The 20,472-nt window shown below is 41.2% G+C and overlaps 1 protein-coding gene across 4 annotated transcripts in view; it reads right to left on the minus strand.

Moving 5' to 3' along the window:
- Htt (huntingtin) overlaps positions 1-20,472 on the minus strand; it is a 153,257-nt gene that overhangs the window by 25,393 nt on the left and 107,392 nt on the right. For all 4 annotated transcript variants that reach the window (XM_085691996.2, XM_085691995.2, XM_085691997.2 and 1 more), the window contains 10 exons: positions 15,338-15,479; positions 11,329-11,508; positions 11,034-11,210; positions 10,723-10,799; positions 9,269-9,407; positions 8,311-8,433; positions 5,228-5,441; positions 3,963-4,108; positions 2,550-2,727; positions 1,482-1,577 (listed from right to left, as the gene is read on the minus strand). In XM_085691996.2, the coding sequence (XP_085548122.2) occupies positions 1,482-1,577; positions 2,550-2,727; positions 3,963-4,108; positions 5,228-5,441; positions 8,311-8,433; positions 9,269-9,407; positions 10,723-10,799; positions 11,034-11,210; positions 11,329-11,508; positions 15,338-15,479 (1,472 nt within the window). The remainder of the gene's footprint in view (positions 1-1,481; positions 1,578-2,549; positions 2,728-3,962; positions 4,109-5,227; positions 5,442-8,310; positions 8,434-9,268; positions 9,408-10,722; positions 10,800-11,033; positions 11,211-11,328; positions 11,509-15,337; positions 15,480-20,472) is intronic.

The following is a 20,472-nucleotide window of genomic DNA, read 5'->3' on the forward strand; positions in this document are numbered from 1 at the left end:
CTATGAGGTGGAGGTTTCCTCACTTTGCGGTATTAGTAAGAAATTATGAAATCATAACTCAACTGCAGGAACTGTACGGGCTCAAGACAGAAATAAAGTGAGAACCCAGCATATATAAAAATGGCGTTGCTTATGAGCCACTATGTAACCCTAAAATTTTGGAACAGGAGCTGGAAGACTACAGACAAGGAAGCTCTGTCTATAAGTATCTCCATCTTTTTTTTAAAAAAAATATTTACTTATTATGTATATAGTATTCTGCCTGCATGTATCCCTGCAGGCCAGAAGAGGGCACCAAATCTCACTGCATATGGTTGTGAGCCACCATGTGGTTGCTGGGAATTGAACTCAGGACCTCTGGAAGATCAGGCAAAGCTCTTAACCACTGAGCCATCTCTCCAGCCCAAGTATCTTCATCTTTTAAAATGGTTTCTCTCAGCTCAACTCAAATTCATGACCCTCCTACTTTGGCCTCCTTAGTGCTGCAATTACAGACAGGCTCATGTCACAATGCTGGGCTGTGACTAGGCATTTCTCTATACCTATGATTACAAAGTCCCATTTCTGGAGCAATAGAGCAGGGCTGAGGCTCCTGGCGACCCTAGGAAAGATAAACATTCAATGGCACCTGCTTTCCCACCTGTGTGAGAAGGGCTGCAGCTGTAGGTAGCATTCCTACTATTTGAGCCTCTAGGGTCAAGGAACTAAAAACGTTCTAGAAGTCTGGAAGTTAGAAGGCAAGAATTCAGTTGGTGAAATGTGCTCTGTCTTGCCACAACTACCCTAGAAGCAATAAGGAAGATCAGAAAAAGACAATGTGGTGCCTAAGTTCAGAACAGTTTTAAATAATAGTGATTTCAGTAATTTTTTTTTTCAATATAATAGCATCTATCTACCACTTAGGAGGTTGAGGCAGGAAGTTCATGAATTCACTGCCAGCCTGGGCTACAGAGTGATATCCTGTCACAAAACAAGTCACCAAATGCCACCAAAAGAGATGTCTGAAATAGTCATTAAGGTTACAGTATACTATGTGAGTATCTGCACTAACTTCAAATTCCTTAGTGTTTTGAGTTATTTATTCAAAATTTAATTTACACTTACAAACAGGCCAAGCAGCAATTTTGGGAATACAGACAAAAAAAAAAAAAAACATTTTCATTCTCAAGTAGGAGTTATATGCCAAGTACTGAGGACTAAGATGGGGGCTTCCCAGAAAAGAGGTGCAAATCCAGGCTGTGAGGAAGGATGTAGAATGAACCAAGTTCGTCCAAGGGGAGAGGGAGTCTTCACTGGAAAAACAGGGCACACAAAAATAGGAATATGTATGCATTCATTGTCAGAAAACCTCAATCCTCTGGATGAGCTCTAGAGAGTTTCGTGGAGTTCAGAGTCCCACTTCACAAGTTTCTTTTGTGAATGATTGAAGGCCTCAAAGAAACACAGAAGGGAGAAAAAAGTGGAGAGGTCCTATGACTTACTTTGTATGTTTGAGTCTCCTTCTTCCTTTCTGACAGCCCTTGGAGTATTTGACCTGCTTTCTGGACTGAGAAGCTGGTCACCAGGCTGCACTGCAACTGAAATCACAGCAGAATATACACTTTAACCCTTCTTTCTACTCAAGACTTCAAACCTGTGCAGCCTCATAAAAACTTGCAAAGACAGCTATGTCAACTTAAGGCTAGATTTCTAGAGACAATCTCAGTAAAACTAAAAGCACTGGATAACACTAAATGTAGGCATCAGTGCTTTGGATAATCATGAATACACAAAGACTTGTGCTTCCATATTCAGGCTTCTAAGTGCACTGTTTGCCATCTCCACTCTGGAGTTTTTATCAGGCTATTTACCAGCCAATACTGCTAAAAGCATCACTATGACTAAGAAGCTTAGCTTTTTAAAATTAATCCCTGGATCTCTGCTTCCAAGTTGGCTACAAATGCACAGATGAAAACAATTTAAATAATGAAAGATCAAAACACTACTCTATAATGTTTAATTTGAAAACATAAAACTTCAAAACATCCTCTAACATGTAAACTATAATGTCCAATTTTTAAAAATTTTTAGCTAATGACCCTGGTTGAGGACACTGTTCCTTGAAAAGAATGAATCCCTTTTATTTTACAACATATTAGCATTACAATGCAGTATGCAAGCACACACTTCAACTCTAACAGAAGTCATCTATTGAATGTAATCTTGTTAATCTTATAATCATTCAGGACTAAGAACATCAAATAGCCAACTAAGACTAAAGATCAAAGGGATAAAACTTAAAAAGTATTTTTTAAAAGCTGGAACTCCAAACTCTAAACAAAATAATTAGAAAAGCAAATTCGAGTTAAGTTCCAGTGTAATATCAAGGTCTGGGGGTGGAAAGATGGGGCCTTCTAAAGGCAGCACCTATAATTCATCCATTCCACTCCAAGTCCTAACTGGTTCTTGGGAAATAGGAGACAAGAAGAAAAAATATTCATGATTGATATGTATTGCTGATTACCAGTTTAGCTTTGTGAAAACAAAGTTATTCATAGACTAGGACTTACTTGCTTCCAGGATGAATCGCACGCAGTGGATGAGGGAGCAGGCATGGGTCACATACTCTGGGGAAGACAGCAGCCCCCAGAGGCCAGGTACCTGTAGTGCCAGGCAGCAGCAGTCTAGCCCGGCTTGGAGGTCCAGACTCAGTGGGATCTGCTCATGGATCAAATGCCATGACAGGGCCTAGAGGGAAGCACTGTTAGAATGCTCACCCAGTACTGTGTCTCAGGCATCTCTAGAGAACAGTGCCATTAAAAGTTATAGAAGACCATGGAAAGATGGAGTGGCCAAGAGATCAGCCAACTTCCTTCTAGAAAAACGGTTTTGACCTAGGTTTCTATGTTGTCATTCCCAGGTTTCTTAATATTCAGTCCTGATCCACCTATACCCCAAAGTTTCAGCCTTCACTCTGTTAGAGTACTCAACCACTCTAGATATCTTTATCCTTAGAACCCTGGGTACCTAGAAACTTGTCCTGAGCCACACAGCCTCCAGTCAGAGGCTTTTCTCAAGGGCTCCTGTAACATAGGATTTCCAAATAGGATCTGTCTAAATCTCAGTCACAAAGCTGAGAGCTGAGTTTGGGAGTATTTATGACTAGCGACTTCTAGCAAGTCTCTGAACCTCTCTGAGCTTCCTTCCCTATGTGTAAAATGGGAACAGAGAGTTCATCCTTTGGCGTTGTTGTGGGAACCAAGTAGCATGACATTGACTGTGAGGCTCAGGGTATGACTAGGAGTTGCTACCCAGTACTTAACACATACATTTGCTTTCCAGTCTTCTCCACTGGGCTAAGACAAGTTAAGACAACCTAACTCAGCCTAGTTCAGCTGGTGCCTCTGTACCACACTTCCTCAGGAAACTTTCTTTTCTTAGTGCACTGTGTCAACTCTTGCTCAGGATGGGCAGCACAGTTCTGGCACAGGTTGAAGCTCTTTTCTAGTAGTCATATGGCAAGGTAACAAAACTACAGAGCATATGGATACATACTTTGAGGGTCCAAGTGTTTAATTTCCCAGGGGAAGATGCCTAAGTTATTGCCCAACTTAAAACATAACACTGCCTAGATTTGAATTAGGATTCACCTTAGGATTGTAGAATTGTGACAAGAGGATGTCTTACAGACCTCCCTGGTTCACTGTGGGTGTTGTGGTGAGGGTGAAAGACTCAGTAAAGTCAGGAATTAGACTTTGACAATAGACATTCTCTTCCTGCCTGAGGTTTATTGAAACAGGCTCTAGCTCTTTACCCAGACATATCCTTACAAGCAGGAAACCCACAATTCTCCAGCCTCTACCTAAAAAGTAGCTGGGTTAATAGGTGTGCACTACCATACTCAGTCAGCTGTTGGCTTTCATCTTAGTGCTACTCACAAAGCCTATCCTCACAAAGACACAGCATTTCAGGGTTGCTCTTACCTCAAGTGTCATTACCACAAACTTCACTATGTCCCCCTCCTTGTCAGGGGGAAGGTGCAAATGAGCAGGCACTTTGGAGACCACCACCAGGTATTGTGCCAGGGCACGGGCAAGTGTGGTCAGAGACTGGTATGATGCAGCATCACCTGAAACATGAGACTGGCATGAGTGACTCAGACTGTTAGCATAGGCCCTTCCCTTCCATAAGCCTTCACATGGCTATGTGCATTTGAGGATGTTAACACCAAGAAAGCACATTTGTACATGTCCACCCATATGTGTTACATACAGTCCGAACCTGGTTTGCCCTGAGTCTAAGTCAGTATTCCTGAAGGACTTAGAACCCTGATTTTCTAGGTCCAAGAGTAGTCAAGTAACAAAGAAAGACATTTTATTTATTTATTTATTTATTTATTTATTTATTTAAAAATATCTGTTTTATTTATTTATTATGTATACAATATTCTATCTACATGTATGTCTGCAGGCCAGAAGAGGGCACCAGACCTCATTACAGATGGTTGTGAGCCACCATGTGGTTGCCGGGAATTGAACTCAGGACCTTTGGAAGAGCAGGCAATGCTCTTAACCACTGAGCCATCTCTCCAGCCCCAAAGAAAGACATTTTAGAGTTAAGATTTGGTGAAGTTTCTCAGTTACTTATGTCAGCCTTCCAGTGTTTTAGAACAACACCCCTGACTATATATGTGCTTGGGGTGAAGCACTGTGCTGGATCTGAAATACTTTTTAAAACTAGGATAACCTGGGATTAGAGACATAGCTCAGCAGTTGAGAGTATGGGCTCTTCCACTGGGTCTATGTTCAATCCCCAGCTGCTCACAACCACCTGTAACTCCAGTCCCATGAGATCTGATGCCAACTTCTGGCTCCATGGGCACTGCATGCATGTGGTGCAGACATATATGCAGATAAAACACCAATACACATAAAATAATTTAAAAAAATTAAGATAACTTGGACTGAGAAGATGGTTCAGTGGATAAAGTGCATGCTACACAGCATGAGGACTTGAGTTTGGAAACCTGGCACTCACATTAAACCTAGGTGGGATATGCTCCTGTAACCTCAGCTGAGACAGCAGGATACCAAAGGCCTGTTGGTTAGCGAATCTAGCTTCAGTGAGAGACCCTGCCTCCCTCTGGCTTGCATATTTTGCTACCACCATCCCAACATTCCAGAGAGAGAGAGACAGAGACAGAGACAAATAAAGAGAGAAACATCTAAGGAAACCATATTTAAATTACCAAGTAGATCATTCAACTTGCTCCAGTAGGCTGTGGGCTCTATAGGCAGGAAAGGCTGGAAGACTTGATGGACAGCAGGAAGCTGCTGAACAACACTGGCTACCCGGTCCAGAGTCACCCCACGGGCTGCTTCAAAAAGGTGACTCTTCTGGCCAGTAGCAATCTCACTCATGCCAAGGCTTAAGCAAGGAGCCAGAAGGCTTAGATTGAACTCCTGGGTCAGAACATTACAGGACAGACAAACAAAAGCACAGATGGTAAGCTTTCCCTCACATAGCTAATGCAATAAGCATTTATTTCTGAGATAATACAGACTAGAGTACTATAAGGCAGGCCTGCGAGAATATTCTAGAAACCTGGACACTCAGGCTCCTTACTTTTTGCCATGGGAGATTTTCTGCACCACACTGGGACTCTGACCTCAAGAAGGCCATCACCAGATGAGCCCTTGGACCTTGTATCTGTAACACTACTGGTCAAAATAATCCTCTTTTCCTTATGAAGCAGCTTGCCTCAAGTTACTTGTTACAGTAATAGAAGTAGAAAAAAAATACTCTAGAAAGGGTCTTAGTTATCATATAAATAGATAAAAGATAGAAAAGAAAACTAAGTTGAATTTTCTATTTAAAAAAGTATATACTATATTATATACATTAAAAATATATTAACAATTCCATTTAACATATGTTCAGAAACTACTTCTGGCTTCTTTGTCGTACTTGAATTTTACAGTAGTATTTTTACTTTTTATGATCTTACATTTCTCTGAAATAATTCTAGAATGACAAATTTTAATTGACATAAACAGTACACCAAGGCTACTATGCCAGGCACTGTTGTAGCCTGAGGCATAACAGCATCTGGAACAAGGGAAGGTGATCTTATGTGTGATAAAGATCTGGTTGGAAAATCAGCATTTCACAAGACAAAATTTAACAAATTTTATTTATTCATTTATTTATTTGGAGATAGATCTTCACTGGATGTAGACCAACAAGCCACAACTAGAGATTCTCCTGTCTCCCAAGTGTTGAAATTAAGAGGATGCGCCATCATGCCTGGCCTCATATGATAGTTTTTATTATATTTTGTCAATGTTTTTAGTCATTTAAGGAGTTAGGGGGAAGACAACAATTTTTCAAATAGAACATCAAGCTTTAATATTAAAAACTACATTTCATCATTACTACCCCCAAATCAGACATTCCTATGGTCATAGCTGGAACTTTCATAATTGTTAATAGCCCATTTAACAACATGGAAAAATTTAACTCACTGATCCTGTACTTTGGATCTCTTCCTGTGTGCCCTACCCCTACACCTCCCACTAACCTCAGTTTCTGCTTCTCCTTTTCACATTGGCATATGTCAAGGAGCAGTGGGTTCTTGTCTTCACTGGGGCAACAAAGCAGCCCATTAAGGTAGCTTAAGGATGCTTGGTAGTGGAGCCAAGAGCAGGGAACTAATGCTTTCAAGGTCTGGACCAACTCTGCAGTATACCTTCTGATATTTGAGGGGTAAATAGAAAAGAATTCCTCTATATCTAGAGGGGACAGGGCACCTCACTACATGGTGGGCATGATGGTTAATACTGATGTCAACTTAGCAAGATCTACAATTACTTAGGAGACAAGCCTCTGATGTGCCTATCAGGGATTTTCTTGATTAGGTTAACTGAGGTGGGAAGACCCATTTTAATGGTGGGCAGGGATCCTGGACTAAATAAAAAAGGAGAAAGCAAGTGGAGCACCAGCACTCACCTCTCTCTGCTTTCAGACTGTGGATGCCATGTGACCAGACACCTCAAGCTCCTCCTGCCATGCTTTCCCTGGCATGAGGACCGTACCCTTGAACTGCGAGTCAAAACAAACCCTTCCTCCTTTAAACTGTTTTTTGTCAGAATGTTTTAACACAGCAATGAGAAAAGTAATACAGGGGTGTGGTGGTTTGCATAATTATGGCCCCCATAGACTCAAATGTTTGAACACTTGGCCCCCAGGAAGTGGCACTATTAGGAGGTATAGCCCCTTGTTAGAAGAAGTGCATTTTGAGGTCTCATATGCTCAAGCTACTTCCAGGGTAGCACACAATCTTCTGCGGCCTGTGGATCAAGATGCAGAACTCTCAGCTCCTTCTCCAGCACCATGTCTCTTTGCATGCTGCCATGCTTCTTGCCATGATGATAATGACTAAACCTCTGAAACTGTAAGCGCTACCCAACTAAATGTTTTCTTTATAAGAATTGTCATTGTAATGGTGTCTCTTCACAGCACTAGAAATCCTAACTAAAACAAAGGGGTTATTAACAATCAATTTCCAGACTACAGTGAACACATGTAGTCATGAAATGAATGATGATGGACTGATTATAGCTTGTGGCCACCCATTTCCTTTAAATGTGAAAGATGAAGTTAAAACAACTTTCCTCTTTAGGATTCCAATTTGGTTGAAATAGTATCCTATTCACACCCCATGTACTGGTGTGCTATTCTGGATTAGAGCTTTCACGTGCCATTTTTTATTAGAGCCTTCATGTGCTTTGCCTAATGCTGCCCTTGCTATACTCAAGTCTCCTACACACTGCCATACATTAATCACAGAAATTGTGTTGGATAGTTTCATGTCAACTTGACACAAGCTAAAGTCATCTGAGAGGAGGAAACCTCAATTAAAAAAATGGTCTCTTTAAGAGTGGGTTGTAGGCAGGCTTATAGGGCATTTTTAAAATTAGTGATTGATGGGGAGAGTCCAGTCCATTGTGGGTAGTGTCATCCCTGGGCTGATAGTCTTGCGTTCTATAAGAAAGCAGGCTGAGCAAGCCATGAGGAATAAGTCAGTAAGCAGCATCCCTTCATGGTCTCTGTATCAGCTTGTGCCTCCAGGATCCTGCCCTGTTCCTGTCCTGACTTTCTTCAATGATGGACTATGATGTAGAAGTGTAAGCCAAATAAACCCTTTCTTCCCCGATTTTCTTTTTGGTCATGGTGCTTCACTGCAGCAAAAGAAATCCTAACTAAGATACAAGTAAAACTCAAAAAGATAAGCAGAGCTGGTGATTCCCTGGACTCCCATTGTTGCCCTACCGAGCTCATCATGAAGTCATTCATGTCTTCAGCAGGGATGCGATTCACCAACTCTGCACCTTCCAGCAGTGCAGAATCTGATTTGGTCCAACACTGGGATCTTACAAGCTGAAGGTACCAGTCCTGAGAAGAAGCAAAAATGGGGAGCATAACTGGTTAGGCACTTTGGCTGCTCCTCTGGGCTGTGACTGCAGCACTGGGACCCTGGCTGCCTGTATAGACATCAGACACACCCTGGGCTTACAGCTCATGCATCTTCTCTCTGTTGTTCTGAGCCTGAATACCCTCTTCTTTTCCACCCATGGAACTTCTAGCAGTCTTTGCAAACTCAGCAACGTTCTGAGGGTTAGCAACCTTTCCTCTATCCACTCCTTGATACTGTACCATCTACACTCTACTGGAGTGTGCACCTCCCTTATCTCCTCAGCAGCCAGACCAGGCCTGGGGCAAACGTATGCTTTCTTCTATGAGCTGCAGGTTTCTAAAATCACATCTCTTCCCCACCCAAGGTCCTAACAATCTCTAACTCTCAAGTATGAATGGTGAAGGTGGCAACCCATTATACCCATTATACACTACCTAGTAGCAGGAAGTATAACACTTCATAGGAGGTAGAAGGTTCAGGGAGATGGAGACAGGCCAAGTTTGTTAGCATGTACTTGACAATGTTTGCAGTCATAGGCCCTGGGTCACAACTAACTTCTCCTGACTTGCCAACTAGCCACCTGACCTTGACCCCACACTCCTCCACAAAAGTTACATATCATCATCATTTTCTCATTAGGACCTCATGGCATCCATATTCCACTCTAATCTACAAGCAGAGTTTCTAATAAACCTGAGTTGAGTATCAGGGGTCCTGTGCAGACTGACGCCTACTCTTACCCTCATTCTAGACAAAGGCTATCTTTCTTCACATGGTCCCTGGCCAGCTCACTTAGATATACAGGACACTTACTTTGTCTGGAATCACTGTTTCCAAAGATGTGTGCCCATCCCCATCCAGTGGGTGGGAAGTAACTGGGGGCAAGGGGCTAAGTGAGTCCTGCACGGTAGAGAGTCGGAACCTGTCCAGCAGGGAGTAGAGCCTTTGGTGTCTGAAACACAAATGAAACCACAGAGCAGTTGGTCCTTTAGTTTGAAATCTCAGTTTAAGAAAGATGGTTCCTAGAAACATGTAAAACCAATGAACAGAAGTAGCTTCTTAAAGCAAGATGAAACATACTTTGAACTTTCCCTTCAACATTCTAAAGTCATGATGCACACTTAGGCCCTTGTTACTTTAAATTACCACAATTTATATCTTGTTGATATTTTCCAGAAATTTCATTTATGCTCATCATTCTATTAGGCAATGCACTACATAACAGCTAACAAAGCTATTCTATTCTTTCTTTCTTGACAGTATTGAGGAATGAACACAGAGGCCTGGGCATGTTAGACAAGTGCTCTACCACTGAGCTATACATTCCTAGCCAGTGGATTTTGTAATATATGAAAAATAGATAATATATGAAAAATAGATTCTTCTAAGATCCAAGTGTACAAATTATTTCCCATAATGATACAATTTATTCCATTATGAATGTCATTTCACAAAAGAATCATTTCATCTGGTCCAAAGTATTACTATTATAATCTTTCTCATCTTGGTCTATGACTATGTCTATAGTCAAGCACAATGACAATTTGTTCTCTTACCATCCAAAGTCAATGTGATACTTCGTATGTCAAATGATATCATGTGGCTCTGAAGACTGAAAAATTATCTTGACTATACTCTGTCCCATTAAGAAACATCACCATAAAAACCCTCTAAAGACTAAAATTAGGACAGAATCACCCTTTCTGATGTACATATGTGTGTGTTCCCTACCCCTATCTGTAATGGAAGAGATGAAAGATTTTCTTAATTTATCTTGTACTCAAGGAACTATGCTACAGATGGAAATGTTTCTAATAAAGGCTTCTAAAAGACATTCAAACAATTAAACAAATAAGTAGTTATAAAGAGATGGCACTTAACAAGACATAAATGTAATGTGCATAAGCCAAGAGCCAGGTAGTGCTCTCAGGTTTAATCCTTCTAACCTATGTACTAGGTTATGCATTTACTCTCATTCATCAAGGGTCCAGGAGTGGAGGCAACAAACACACTTCCCATCTTTTCAACAGCCATAAAGTTCAGGAGTCTCCCATGTGTGCAACAGGTGTTTGACTGCCACTTCTTCATGTTTACTAGCAGGAGACCCATGTTTGACATTTAAAAAACCCTTTTTTTATTGTGATACTGTTACAGTGAACTATCCTACACAGGACACTAATTATTTTTCCTTGCTATTTGTTCCTGTACATATCCAAGTTCTTATACCCTGGTAGCCCAAATGCCAGAACCCCATGCTGCAGCCTTACCTTTGTGCAAGCCCACTATTCTGGAGGTGCTCCTGGATTCTGTTCAGTTCTTCCACTGGCAACTGGGCCATGCTGCTCTACACATACAAGAACACATTAGGGATTTTGATACATATAATCTCACACCCACTTTAAAAGGATAAAATGGTATGCACAGTATATCTATTAAGAGCAGACTAGAAGTAGTTGGTTAAATACATGAATAACAAACATGGCATACATGCTCCTATCAGTGGCCAATCAAGACCAGGTCCACAGACCAAATGTTTTGATTGACTTGCTAAGTTTTTATATAAACCACCATCTTGTACCTGTAAATTTGCTGCCAAAAGCATTTCTACGCGGCGACAGGCCAGAGTGTCGACCATGCGAGCCAGCGCACGGAAGGGAGTGCCCAGGAGCCTGTCCACATACAACGTGAGCACAGCACCAGACTGGCTGAGATGGATGCCTTCCAAGCACTGAAGTGTTTTCTTCAGGGTGGTTGGCTAATATTGAGAAGGAACAAGAATTTATTTTTTTCTCAGACTGGTAATTGGTACTGACAAAATTCTAGTGCTTCATTTTTTAAGGCAGAGAAAGCAAACTGGCAGGCTAAAGACTTACAGTTGAAAGATTTTCACAACGAGACTGAATTGCCTGGATGAAAAGGCCACTAGCCGCAGAATTACGATGAATGGCACTAATAAAGTCTTGTACTGGTGGCTCATGGGACAAGCTGATCAGATCTTGAATGTGATTTACAATGAGCCACGTTAAGTGTTCTGAGTCATGGAGATTCTGACACTAGGAAAGATATAATAAAAGATATATTTCAGTTAGACAAGAAGGCTAGAAAGAGTAAGAAAAAAACAAATTCCAAATACAAACTTTGCCTCGGTGAAGACAGTACCTAAGTACAAGTAAATATGAGAAATGAAGGAAACCTAGTTATAGAGCCTTGCACCTCTGATGTCGTGTGGCAGAGGCTACAGGAAGTCGCCCCAATGGCAATGTCCAGCTCCCAGAGCCACTAGTAAATGGCTCAACATCAGAACGAACAAAAGAAGCACTGGCTCCTTGGGAAAGTCAAGAGACGAGTGCCCACAGGGGTAAGGTGAACAGTCTGGTGCAGCCACTTGCTAGTGGAGCTTGCATGCATGTTGAAGTAAATGAGCCTGCCATCACGAGCTGTTCCACACCTACTCTTGTCTCCAGTGGTTAATGGAGAAAAGAGGCACAAACTGCCACAGAGCTGAAAGAATTGTTGAATGTGATCCAACCAGATTCTCTGAATGTGGCCGGATTTTCTGAATGTGGCTGGCCTGCAGTCTTACTGAGAAGCCATTGACAATGACACTGGGACTGGTTTCCTCTGCATATACTGGATTTTTGGGATCCAGTCTGTTTGGATGCTCACCTTCCTGGACCTGGAGGGAGGGGGGAGGAACTTGGACTTCCCACAGGGCAGGAGACCCTGACTGCCCTTGGGGACAAAGAGGGAGGAGAAGAGGGAGGGGGGGAGTGGGAGGGCGTTGGGAGGAGGGGCGTAAATGGAAACTCTTTATAATTTAATAAAATTACTTTCAAAAAAAAATAGATCTCTCCAGAACACAGAAGTTTCACTTGAAATTTTTAAAAAGAAAATAAATGGTAATGCCTCCGGAACTACTTTTATTGTACAGGATTGTTTTGGCTATCCTGGGTTTTTTGTTTTGCCATATAAACTTGATTATTGTTCTCTCAAGGTCTGTGAAGAATTTCGCTGGGATTTTGATGGGGATTGCATTGAATCTATAGACTGCTTTTGGTAAAATTGCCATCTTTACTATGTTGATCCTCCCAATCAAAGAGCATGGGAGATTTTTCCATTTACTGGTATCCTCTTCAATTTCTTTCTTCAAAACCTTAAAGTTCTTGCCAAATAGATCTTTCACTTCCTTGGTTAGAGTTACCCCAAGATACCTTATGCTATTTGTGGCTATCGTGAAAGGTGATGTTTCTCTGATTTCCCTCTCTGTATCTTTGTTCTTTGTGTATAGGAGGGCAACTGATTTTTTGGAGTTGATCTTGTATCCTGCCACAGTAATAAAGGTGTTGATTAGCTGTAGGAGTTCTTTGGTAGAGTTTTTGGGGCCGCTTAATTTAAGGACTTCGAGCCTATAATTCGTGATTCTAGAGAAGCTAAATAAGAAGGTGAACCTAAAGAAAATCATATAGTTATCTTCCTGGATATTGGAAGTAGACAAGATTTTCAGGCAAAACTTGGGTGCACGGGGTGGGGGTGTGGGGGGTGGATGCAAGGGGAGATGGGTAGAGAGAGGGGAGAAGGGGAGGATTGGGGAAAGCTTGGAGGGAATGGGATGGGTGGGATGGGGGAAGGGTGGATATGGGAGCAGGGAAGTAAATATCTTAATTAAGTGAACCATTTTAGGATATGCTAGGGACTTCTCTCTAGAGGGGTTCCCAGGTCCAAGGAGAGGTCCCCAGATTGTTTCTTGGGCAGCAGAGGAGAGGGTGCCTGAACTGGCCTTGTCCCATAGCCACACTGATGAACATTTTGTATATCACCATAGAACCTTCATCTGGCAATGGATGGAGAAAGAGACAGAGACCCACATTGGAGCACTGCACTTAGTTCCCAAGGTCCAAATGAGGAGCAGAAGGAGGGAGAACATGAAGGAAGTCAGGATCACAAGGGGTGCATCCACCTACTGAGACAGTGGGACTGATCTAATGGGAGCTCACCAAGGCCAGCTGGACTGGGAGTGTTGGAGCATGTGATCAAAATGGTCACTCTGAACGTGGTTGGCAATGAAGGCTGACTGAGAAGCCAAGGACAATGGCACTGGATTTTTATTCTACTGCATGGACTGACTTTATGAGAGCCTGGTTTGTTTGGATGCTCACCTTTATAGACCTGGATGGAGGGGGAGGACCTTGGACTTCCCACGGGGCAGGGAACACTGACTGCTCTTAGGACTAGAGAGAGAGGGGGAGGTTGGGAGGGGAAGCTGGGGAGGGGGAGGGAAAAGGGAGGCGGGGAGGAGGTGGAAATTTGTAATAAATAAAAAAAATAAAAATAAATAAAATAAATAATATCCATACTTAAAAATACATGTAGCCCTTCCACCTTGATTCATAATCCTAGACAAAAGCCAAAACCTGATCAATTTTAATATCTGGCTAACTTTCTATTTGGAACTATTTGATAGTACTTACATATGAAACTTTTCTTTCTTATATTTTTGTGAAAAATACCATTATATCATATTATTTCTCAAAAGCAGAACAAAATATAAAAGACTATTTCAATTTTGGGAATGTCAAGTAAAAAGTGAATATTAAGCTGCATATCATGGCACACACCTACAATCTCGGGAGGTTGGCGGGGGAGGATTAGACATATATATACACATGGACTGCTCTGTACAGTGCACCCCGGCTTGAAAACACGCAGTGAACATTACTCAAGTGACCACATCATAAGACCACTTCTGCTCACAGCTGGCTCAAATATGGTTTTTTTCCTCTGTTTCAGATTTCTGTTTTTGTTATTGTTGTGTTTGTTGCGAGACAGGTTTCTTTGTGTAATAGCTCTATCTATCTTGGGACTTGCTTTGTAGAACAGGCTGGCCTCGAACTCACAGAGATCCATCTGCCTTTGTCTTCTAAGTACTGGGATTAAAGGCATGTGACACTACTGCCTTTAATAATGGTTCAGACTTTTAAAAACCATTCTGCTCTATAATAGAAATGTATATATGATTCCAAGTTTATTTTAAAAAAATCATCAAATCTAAATTAAAATGTAATTGTAACTTATTTTAAACCAACATGATTAAAGAAGACTTGTTTTCATAAATCAAATAGGTGATGCTATATTTGTTAAAAATGTCACAAAAGTGATTGTTTTTAAAAAGTGGTACTCAAAAGAAAATCTATTCTGAAATCCAAATCCATTTAACACCTTCCTACAAAATAAATGGAAAAAAAATTAGCCAAAAATCCCACAAAAGTCAGTGCATTTAGCTTTGTTAAAATCATGTAGTGTTTGCTGGACAGGGTGGTACACATTTTTTTTTAAAAAGATTTATTTATTATGTACACATGTATGTCTATACACCAGAAGAGGGCACCAAATCCCACTAGAGAAAGTTGTAAGCCACCATGTTGTTGCTGGGAATTGAATTCAGGACGGACCTCTGGAAGACAGCAGCCAGCAGTCAATGCTCTTAACCTCTGAGGCATCTCTCCAGTCTGACAGTACACATTTTTAATCCCAGCAGTCAGGAGGCAAAAGAAGGGATATCTCTGAGTTTGAGACCAGCCAGGTCTCCACTGTGAGTTTCAAGGCAGTCTGGCCTACACCTTGAGACAAAACTGCCCAGTATATACCAGGCACTAAGTTCCTGGTGATAAACTAGTGATATCTGAATGAAAGCCTTTGAAGATCAACTTAGAAATTTAAGAGAGGATGGGTCCAGGCTGTTCTAATTAAACCCCAGAGAAAATCAAATATTGTTACCTCTCCTCAGTATGATGTATCTGCGGGGCAGTGAATAGTCTGGTTGCCCAGCAAATGCTGTGGTCCTCTCCTCCCTTAAAAACCATCACAGACATTTTTCACACTTACGACATAATCACAGAAGAGAATAAGGGCCCCTCTTCGCACTATTTCTCTATTGCACATTCCAAGCTGAGCTGCTGAGCCAGAATCCTCCTCTTCACCAGACATCTGGGGGTTAAGTGACTTCGTGCAGGACAAACTGTGCCTTCTACAAGGAGTGAGAGATGCAATAAGGACGTGTCTGGGATAGCAGCAAGCTCACACACACACACACACACACACACACAATACTGAATGGCTAAGCTTCATCTTTCTTCTCAAACCCACAAGTTATTCCAAACACTGCTACATCAGACTGGTGTTGTGTGTTTAAGTACCTCAGACTTCTGTTCCTAGAAAACACTAAAGGACACAAGAAGGTTTAGCAGGCAGATAATTACAGTGCTTGGCTGAAGAGCAAAATCCACTATAAAGCTTCAATTCTAATTACCATGTCCATTCCAGAACTCAGACTGGTCATGATTGATAATGAAGCAGTTGTTGTTGTTGTTTTAAATTTCACATGTTCTAAAATCACTGTCAGGTGCCATAGAGAAGTCTCACTTCATACTTCCCTGCTCATTTTCAAATATATTACTAAGCAGGTCCCAGTTGTGGAATTACTGTTCAAAGTGCTTTTTCTTCCCCACTAAAGCAATTATTCCACTTGGTACTCTTTTCTCACTGCATCTTTCTTCTTTCTAAATAAAATCCTGGAGACTCTTGATTTTAGCCAAATATTTAAAACATAATGTCTGACACAATCCCACCCCACCCTTCTGGCTTTTGCTCAATCTCAGTAGGGGCAGAGGTCACAGAACGGCAAGCACATTTGAAATGTGTTGACCAATCCTGCAACTCCTCAGTACTAAGAAACAACTGATAAAATATTGTATAGGATAAAGTCTTGTTAAAGCTGCCAAACATTTCTGCTCCTCAACTAGTGAGTGGAAGAGTAAATAGAAGGATACTACTCAGCAAGTGCAAGGAATAAATCACAGATCACTACTACCACAAAAATAAATTTTACACATATGGTGCTGATGAATAACCAGATGTAGAGTTCTTGTCTATGGAATTCTGCTCTGGGAACACAGTATGCATGGATCAGACCTTATCATGGATGGGGGAAGGGATGGCTAAAGAGACAAGGGGGAACTGCCTGGAATGATGGTATTATTTGTATCTGACTACAGATGTACAAAAGGCATTTTAACAGGTTTCCTATGTCAGTTAAGAAACTATTACACAGAACACCTGCCCTTTTCTCAGCTGGAGCTTTGTAACTTATACTCACAGCTATGAGTAAAGAACTTCTGAAGGAGAATAGGTAGAATTTGCAATTAGGAAATTAGCAGGAGACATAGTTATGGTTTGAATAGAAAATGGTCCCGATAGGAATATAACAGCAAACATAAAAAAGAGACAGATATTAATCAAATCATCACACAAATAATGCTCAGTTATGACCTTGCCACTGAGGAGTATAAGCTACCTAGGAGCAGATCTTGTGATCTCACCAAATGAAGAAAAGCCAGGGGAGGCTCCTTGGAAGAATACTGCACTAAGGACCCAGAAGTGATGGTCTTCTCATTCTAATATATGGCGGTGGGGAATAAACGGTAATTTCAGAGCTGGACAGATGGCTTAGTGGTTTAAGAGCATTGGCTGATCTTCCAGAAGACCTGGGTTCAATTCCCAGCACTCACATGGCAGCCCACAATTGTCTCTAACTCCAGTTCTTAGGGATTTGGCATCCTCACAAAGACATACATGCAGGGAAAACACAAATGCACACAAAATAAAAATAAAAGAAACTGTAATTTCAACTTTGAAAGACTGTCAATAACTACATACAATAAAATCGATGTTTGTAGCCAAATCTCATATTCACCAACTCAAAACTGCCTCTTCTGTACACTCAAATCTGTAGCCCTTTTGGATAACTGGGACCATTATCTCTATCATTAGAAACCCCCTCTTGAGCTGGCAAGGCGACCCAGCAAGTACAAGTACATGTTGCACAAGCCTAACAACTTGAGTTTGATCCTTAGATTCTACAATGGAAGGAGAGGACTGACTCCTCAAAGTCATCCTCTGACCTCCACATGTGGGCTAAGGCAAGCGTGTGCATACAAACACACCCCACAAATAAAAATGAAAGAAAATGTCTATGACCCTATTTCTTATAGCTCTACATACTCCACAACCTCAATGGAACTCTGAAACACAGCCTGCTACTACATAGAGAGGACCAAGAGGTGAGTGACCACCCACCAGGTGGGCACCCCACTCTGTAGGCCCTCCATACTGGGGCAAAACCCCAGGCCTCTTCCCGATCTGCCTCAACTTCTTTAGACAGCCAGCAGGCAAGCTTCCTATAGGCAGGCTGTTCCAACACACCCACCCCATCTATGGGACCCTGCATGCTACAAGTCCCACTCTATCCCCAAACCCTCCTATCCCCCTTACCCCACAACCTCAGTGGAACTCTGAAACACATTCTGCTACTATACAGAGAGGACCAAGAGTTGAGTGACCACCCACCCAGCAGGACATCCCACTTTCTAGGCACTCCATAAGGGGGCAAAATCTCGGGCCCCACCCTCACTTGCCTCAGCTTTTCCAGGCAGTCAGGTGGCAAGCTTCCTGCAGGTAGACTGCTCCAACACCCCCACCCCATCCATCAGACCCATCAGACCCTGCAAGCTACAAACTCTGCCCCCAAACTCTCTTGGTTTGACCAAGAGAGCAAACCAAGAGTGAGAGCCAAGAGAGACTTCAGTGGCTTCCTGAGACATGGACAGTGACATTACAGAGCAGACTAAGAACAGTTCTCAAAGACACAGACAGCCACTGCAGGGATTGGCAGGAGGTAAAGACACTGCCAGCACCAATTGAAGGAAGAGATGGGTAGGCGCCAATGCAATAATTCATTCAACAACCTAAAAAACAATATGGTAACACCAGAACCCAGTGGTCATACAACTGGAAGACTTGACCATCCTAACCCAGAAGAAGCAGAAGAAACAATTTTAAATGTAACTTTATGAGGATGATAGAGACCTTTAAAGAGGAAATGAAAAACTCCCATAAAGAAATGCAGGAAAACACAAAAAACTGGATAAAAAAAATCAATAAATCTCTCAAAGAAACCCATGAAAATCAAGGAAAACAATCAAACTGGTGAAGCAAACAGTTTAAACTGTTCAAGACTTGAAGACTGAAATAGAGGCAATAAAAAAAAAAACACAAACGAAGAGAATTTTGGATATGGAAAATCTTGGTGAACAGGAATTACAGAGGCAAGCATAACCAATAGAATACAAGAGATGGAAGAGATAATCTCAGGTATTGAAGATACTATAGAGGAAATAGATTCATCGGCCAAAGAAAACATTAAATCCAATAAATTCTTAACACAAAACATCCAGGAAATCTGAGACACCATGAAAAGACCAAACCTAAGAATAATAGGGGTAAAAGGAGAAGAACTCCAGCTCAAAGGCACAGAAAATATATTCAACAAAATTTTAGAAGAGAACTTTCCCAACCTACAGAAGGATATCCCTACAAGAAGCTTACAGAACACCAAATAGACTGAATAAAAAAAAAGTCTCCTCACCATATAATAATCAAAACACAAAACATATAGAATAAAGAATATTAAGAGCTGCAAAAAAAAAAAAGTCAAGTAACATATAAAGGCAGACCTATCAGAATTACACCTGACTTCTCAATGGAAACCATGAAAGCCAGAGGTCCTGGACAGATGTGCTGCAGATACTAAGAGACCACAGATGCAAGCCCAGACTACTATACCCAGCAAAACTTTCAATCACCATTGATGGAGAAAATAAGATATTCCATGACAAAACCAATTTTTTTAAGCCTTTAAAGAAATTATTTGTATGCATGTGCATCACAGTGTGCCTGTGGACGTCAGAGGGCAACATGTAAAAATCAATTCTCTTTCTAGAGAATGTGGGTCTTAGGGACTGAACTCAAGTAATCAGGCTTAGCAGCAAGTACCTTTGGTCAGAGCTGCCAGTTTTGTTTTTAAGACAAGGTTTTACTGTGTCGCCCTGGCTGGCCTCAAACTTGCTCTGTAGACCAGATTGGCCTTAAATTCACAGAGATGGAACTGCCTCTGCCTCCTGAGGGTTGAGATTAAAGATATATGCCACCATACCCAGCTCTGAGCTTCAATTTGTAGCTACCATTCCCATCAAAGAATCTTCTCTTTGTAACAAATGGAGACAATGATAGGAAACCACAACTGGACACAATGCAGAATGAGATCAATGGATTGTGGAGAGCCCAGGACTAGTGGATACATCTACCTTACAACTCCCACATCTGTTTACGGAAGAGGAGGCAGAAAGATTGTAGGAGCCAGAATACCAAAAAGTCTGATGTGAAGCAGTGTAGGAGAGAAATGCATGCATAAACAAGATCACAACAAAGGCAGTATACATGTATATAATGTAATAATTATATTATGTAACATATATAGTAATTATTACATGTATATACATTATTACATATATATTATATATAATAATATGTAATAACATACATGTTATTGCATGTATATAGTATATAATGTGGATGGGGAAATTTCACAGGATCTCATCCCTAGACAAAGAATTATAGGTAGCTAATAAGTGCTGGGATGAGAATTAGCCTCTCCCATTTATATATTACTTGTGCATACACATATAAGCATACATAATACATACCACATATATTTATGTAACAAATATAATAAAAAAGAAATGATCAATGTGAGAACAGGGGTGTGGAGGGGGTTTGAGGGAGGGTAGTTAGAAGTGGGGAAGTGATGTGATTCTATTTCAACTTAAAAACATTCTTTTAAATTAAAAAAATGAACAATAAAAATTGCAAAAGAAATAAGAAAGGAACAAACATGGGTGATGCTGAGACATCCCCGTGCTCAGAGCAGTCTATGGAGTAGCAGCATTAATAGGAAGGGCTTGGAATATATGCAAATTCTTAGTCCCTAGCAGCTTCCTGCACTAAAATGTTTTAAACAGCTTCAAGGCTGACTTACATGTACATATGAGAAATGGAAAGCTAGGCTTAGTGTCCACTAGGTCTTACAATGCTTCATTAACGTGTCAGGCTTAAGTGATTCTCTA

This window comes from Myodes glareolus, chromosome 8 (genome assembly GCF_982192425.1).
Source record: "Myodes glareolus chromosome 8, mMyoGla1.1, whole genome shotgun sequence".
NCBI classification, from domain to species: Eukaryota; Metazoa; Chordata; class Mammalia; order Rodentia; family Cricetidae; genus Myodes; species Myodes glareolus.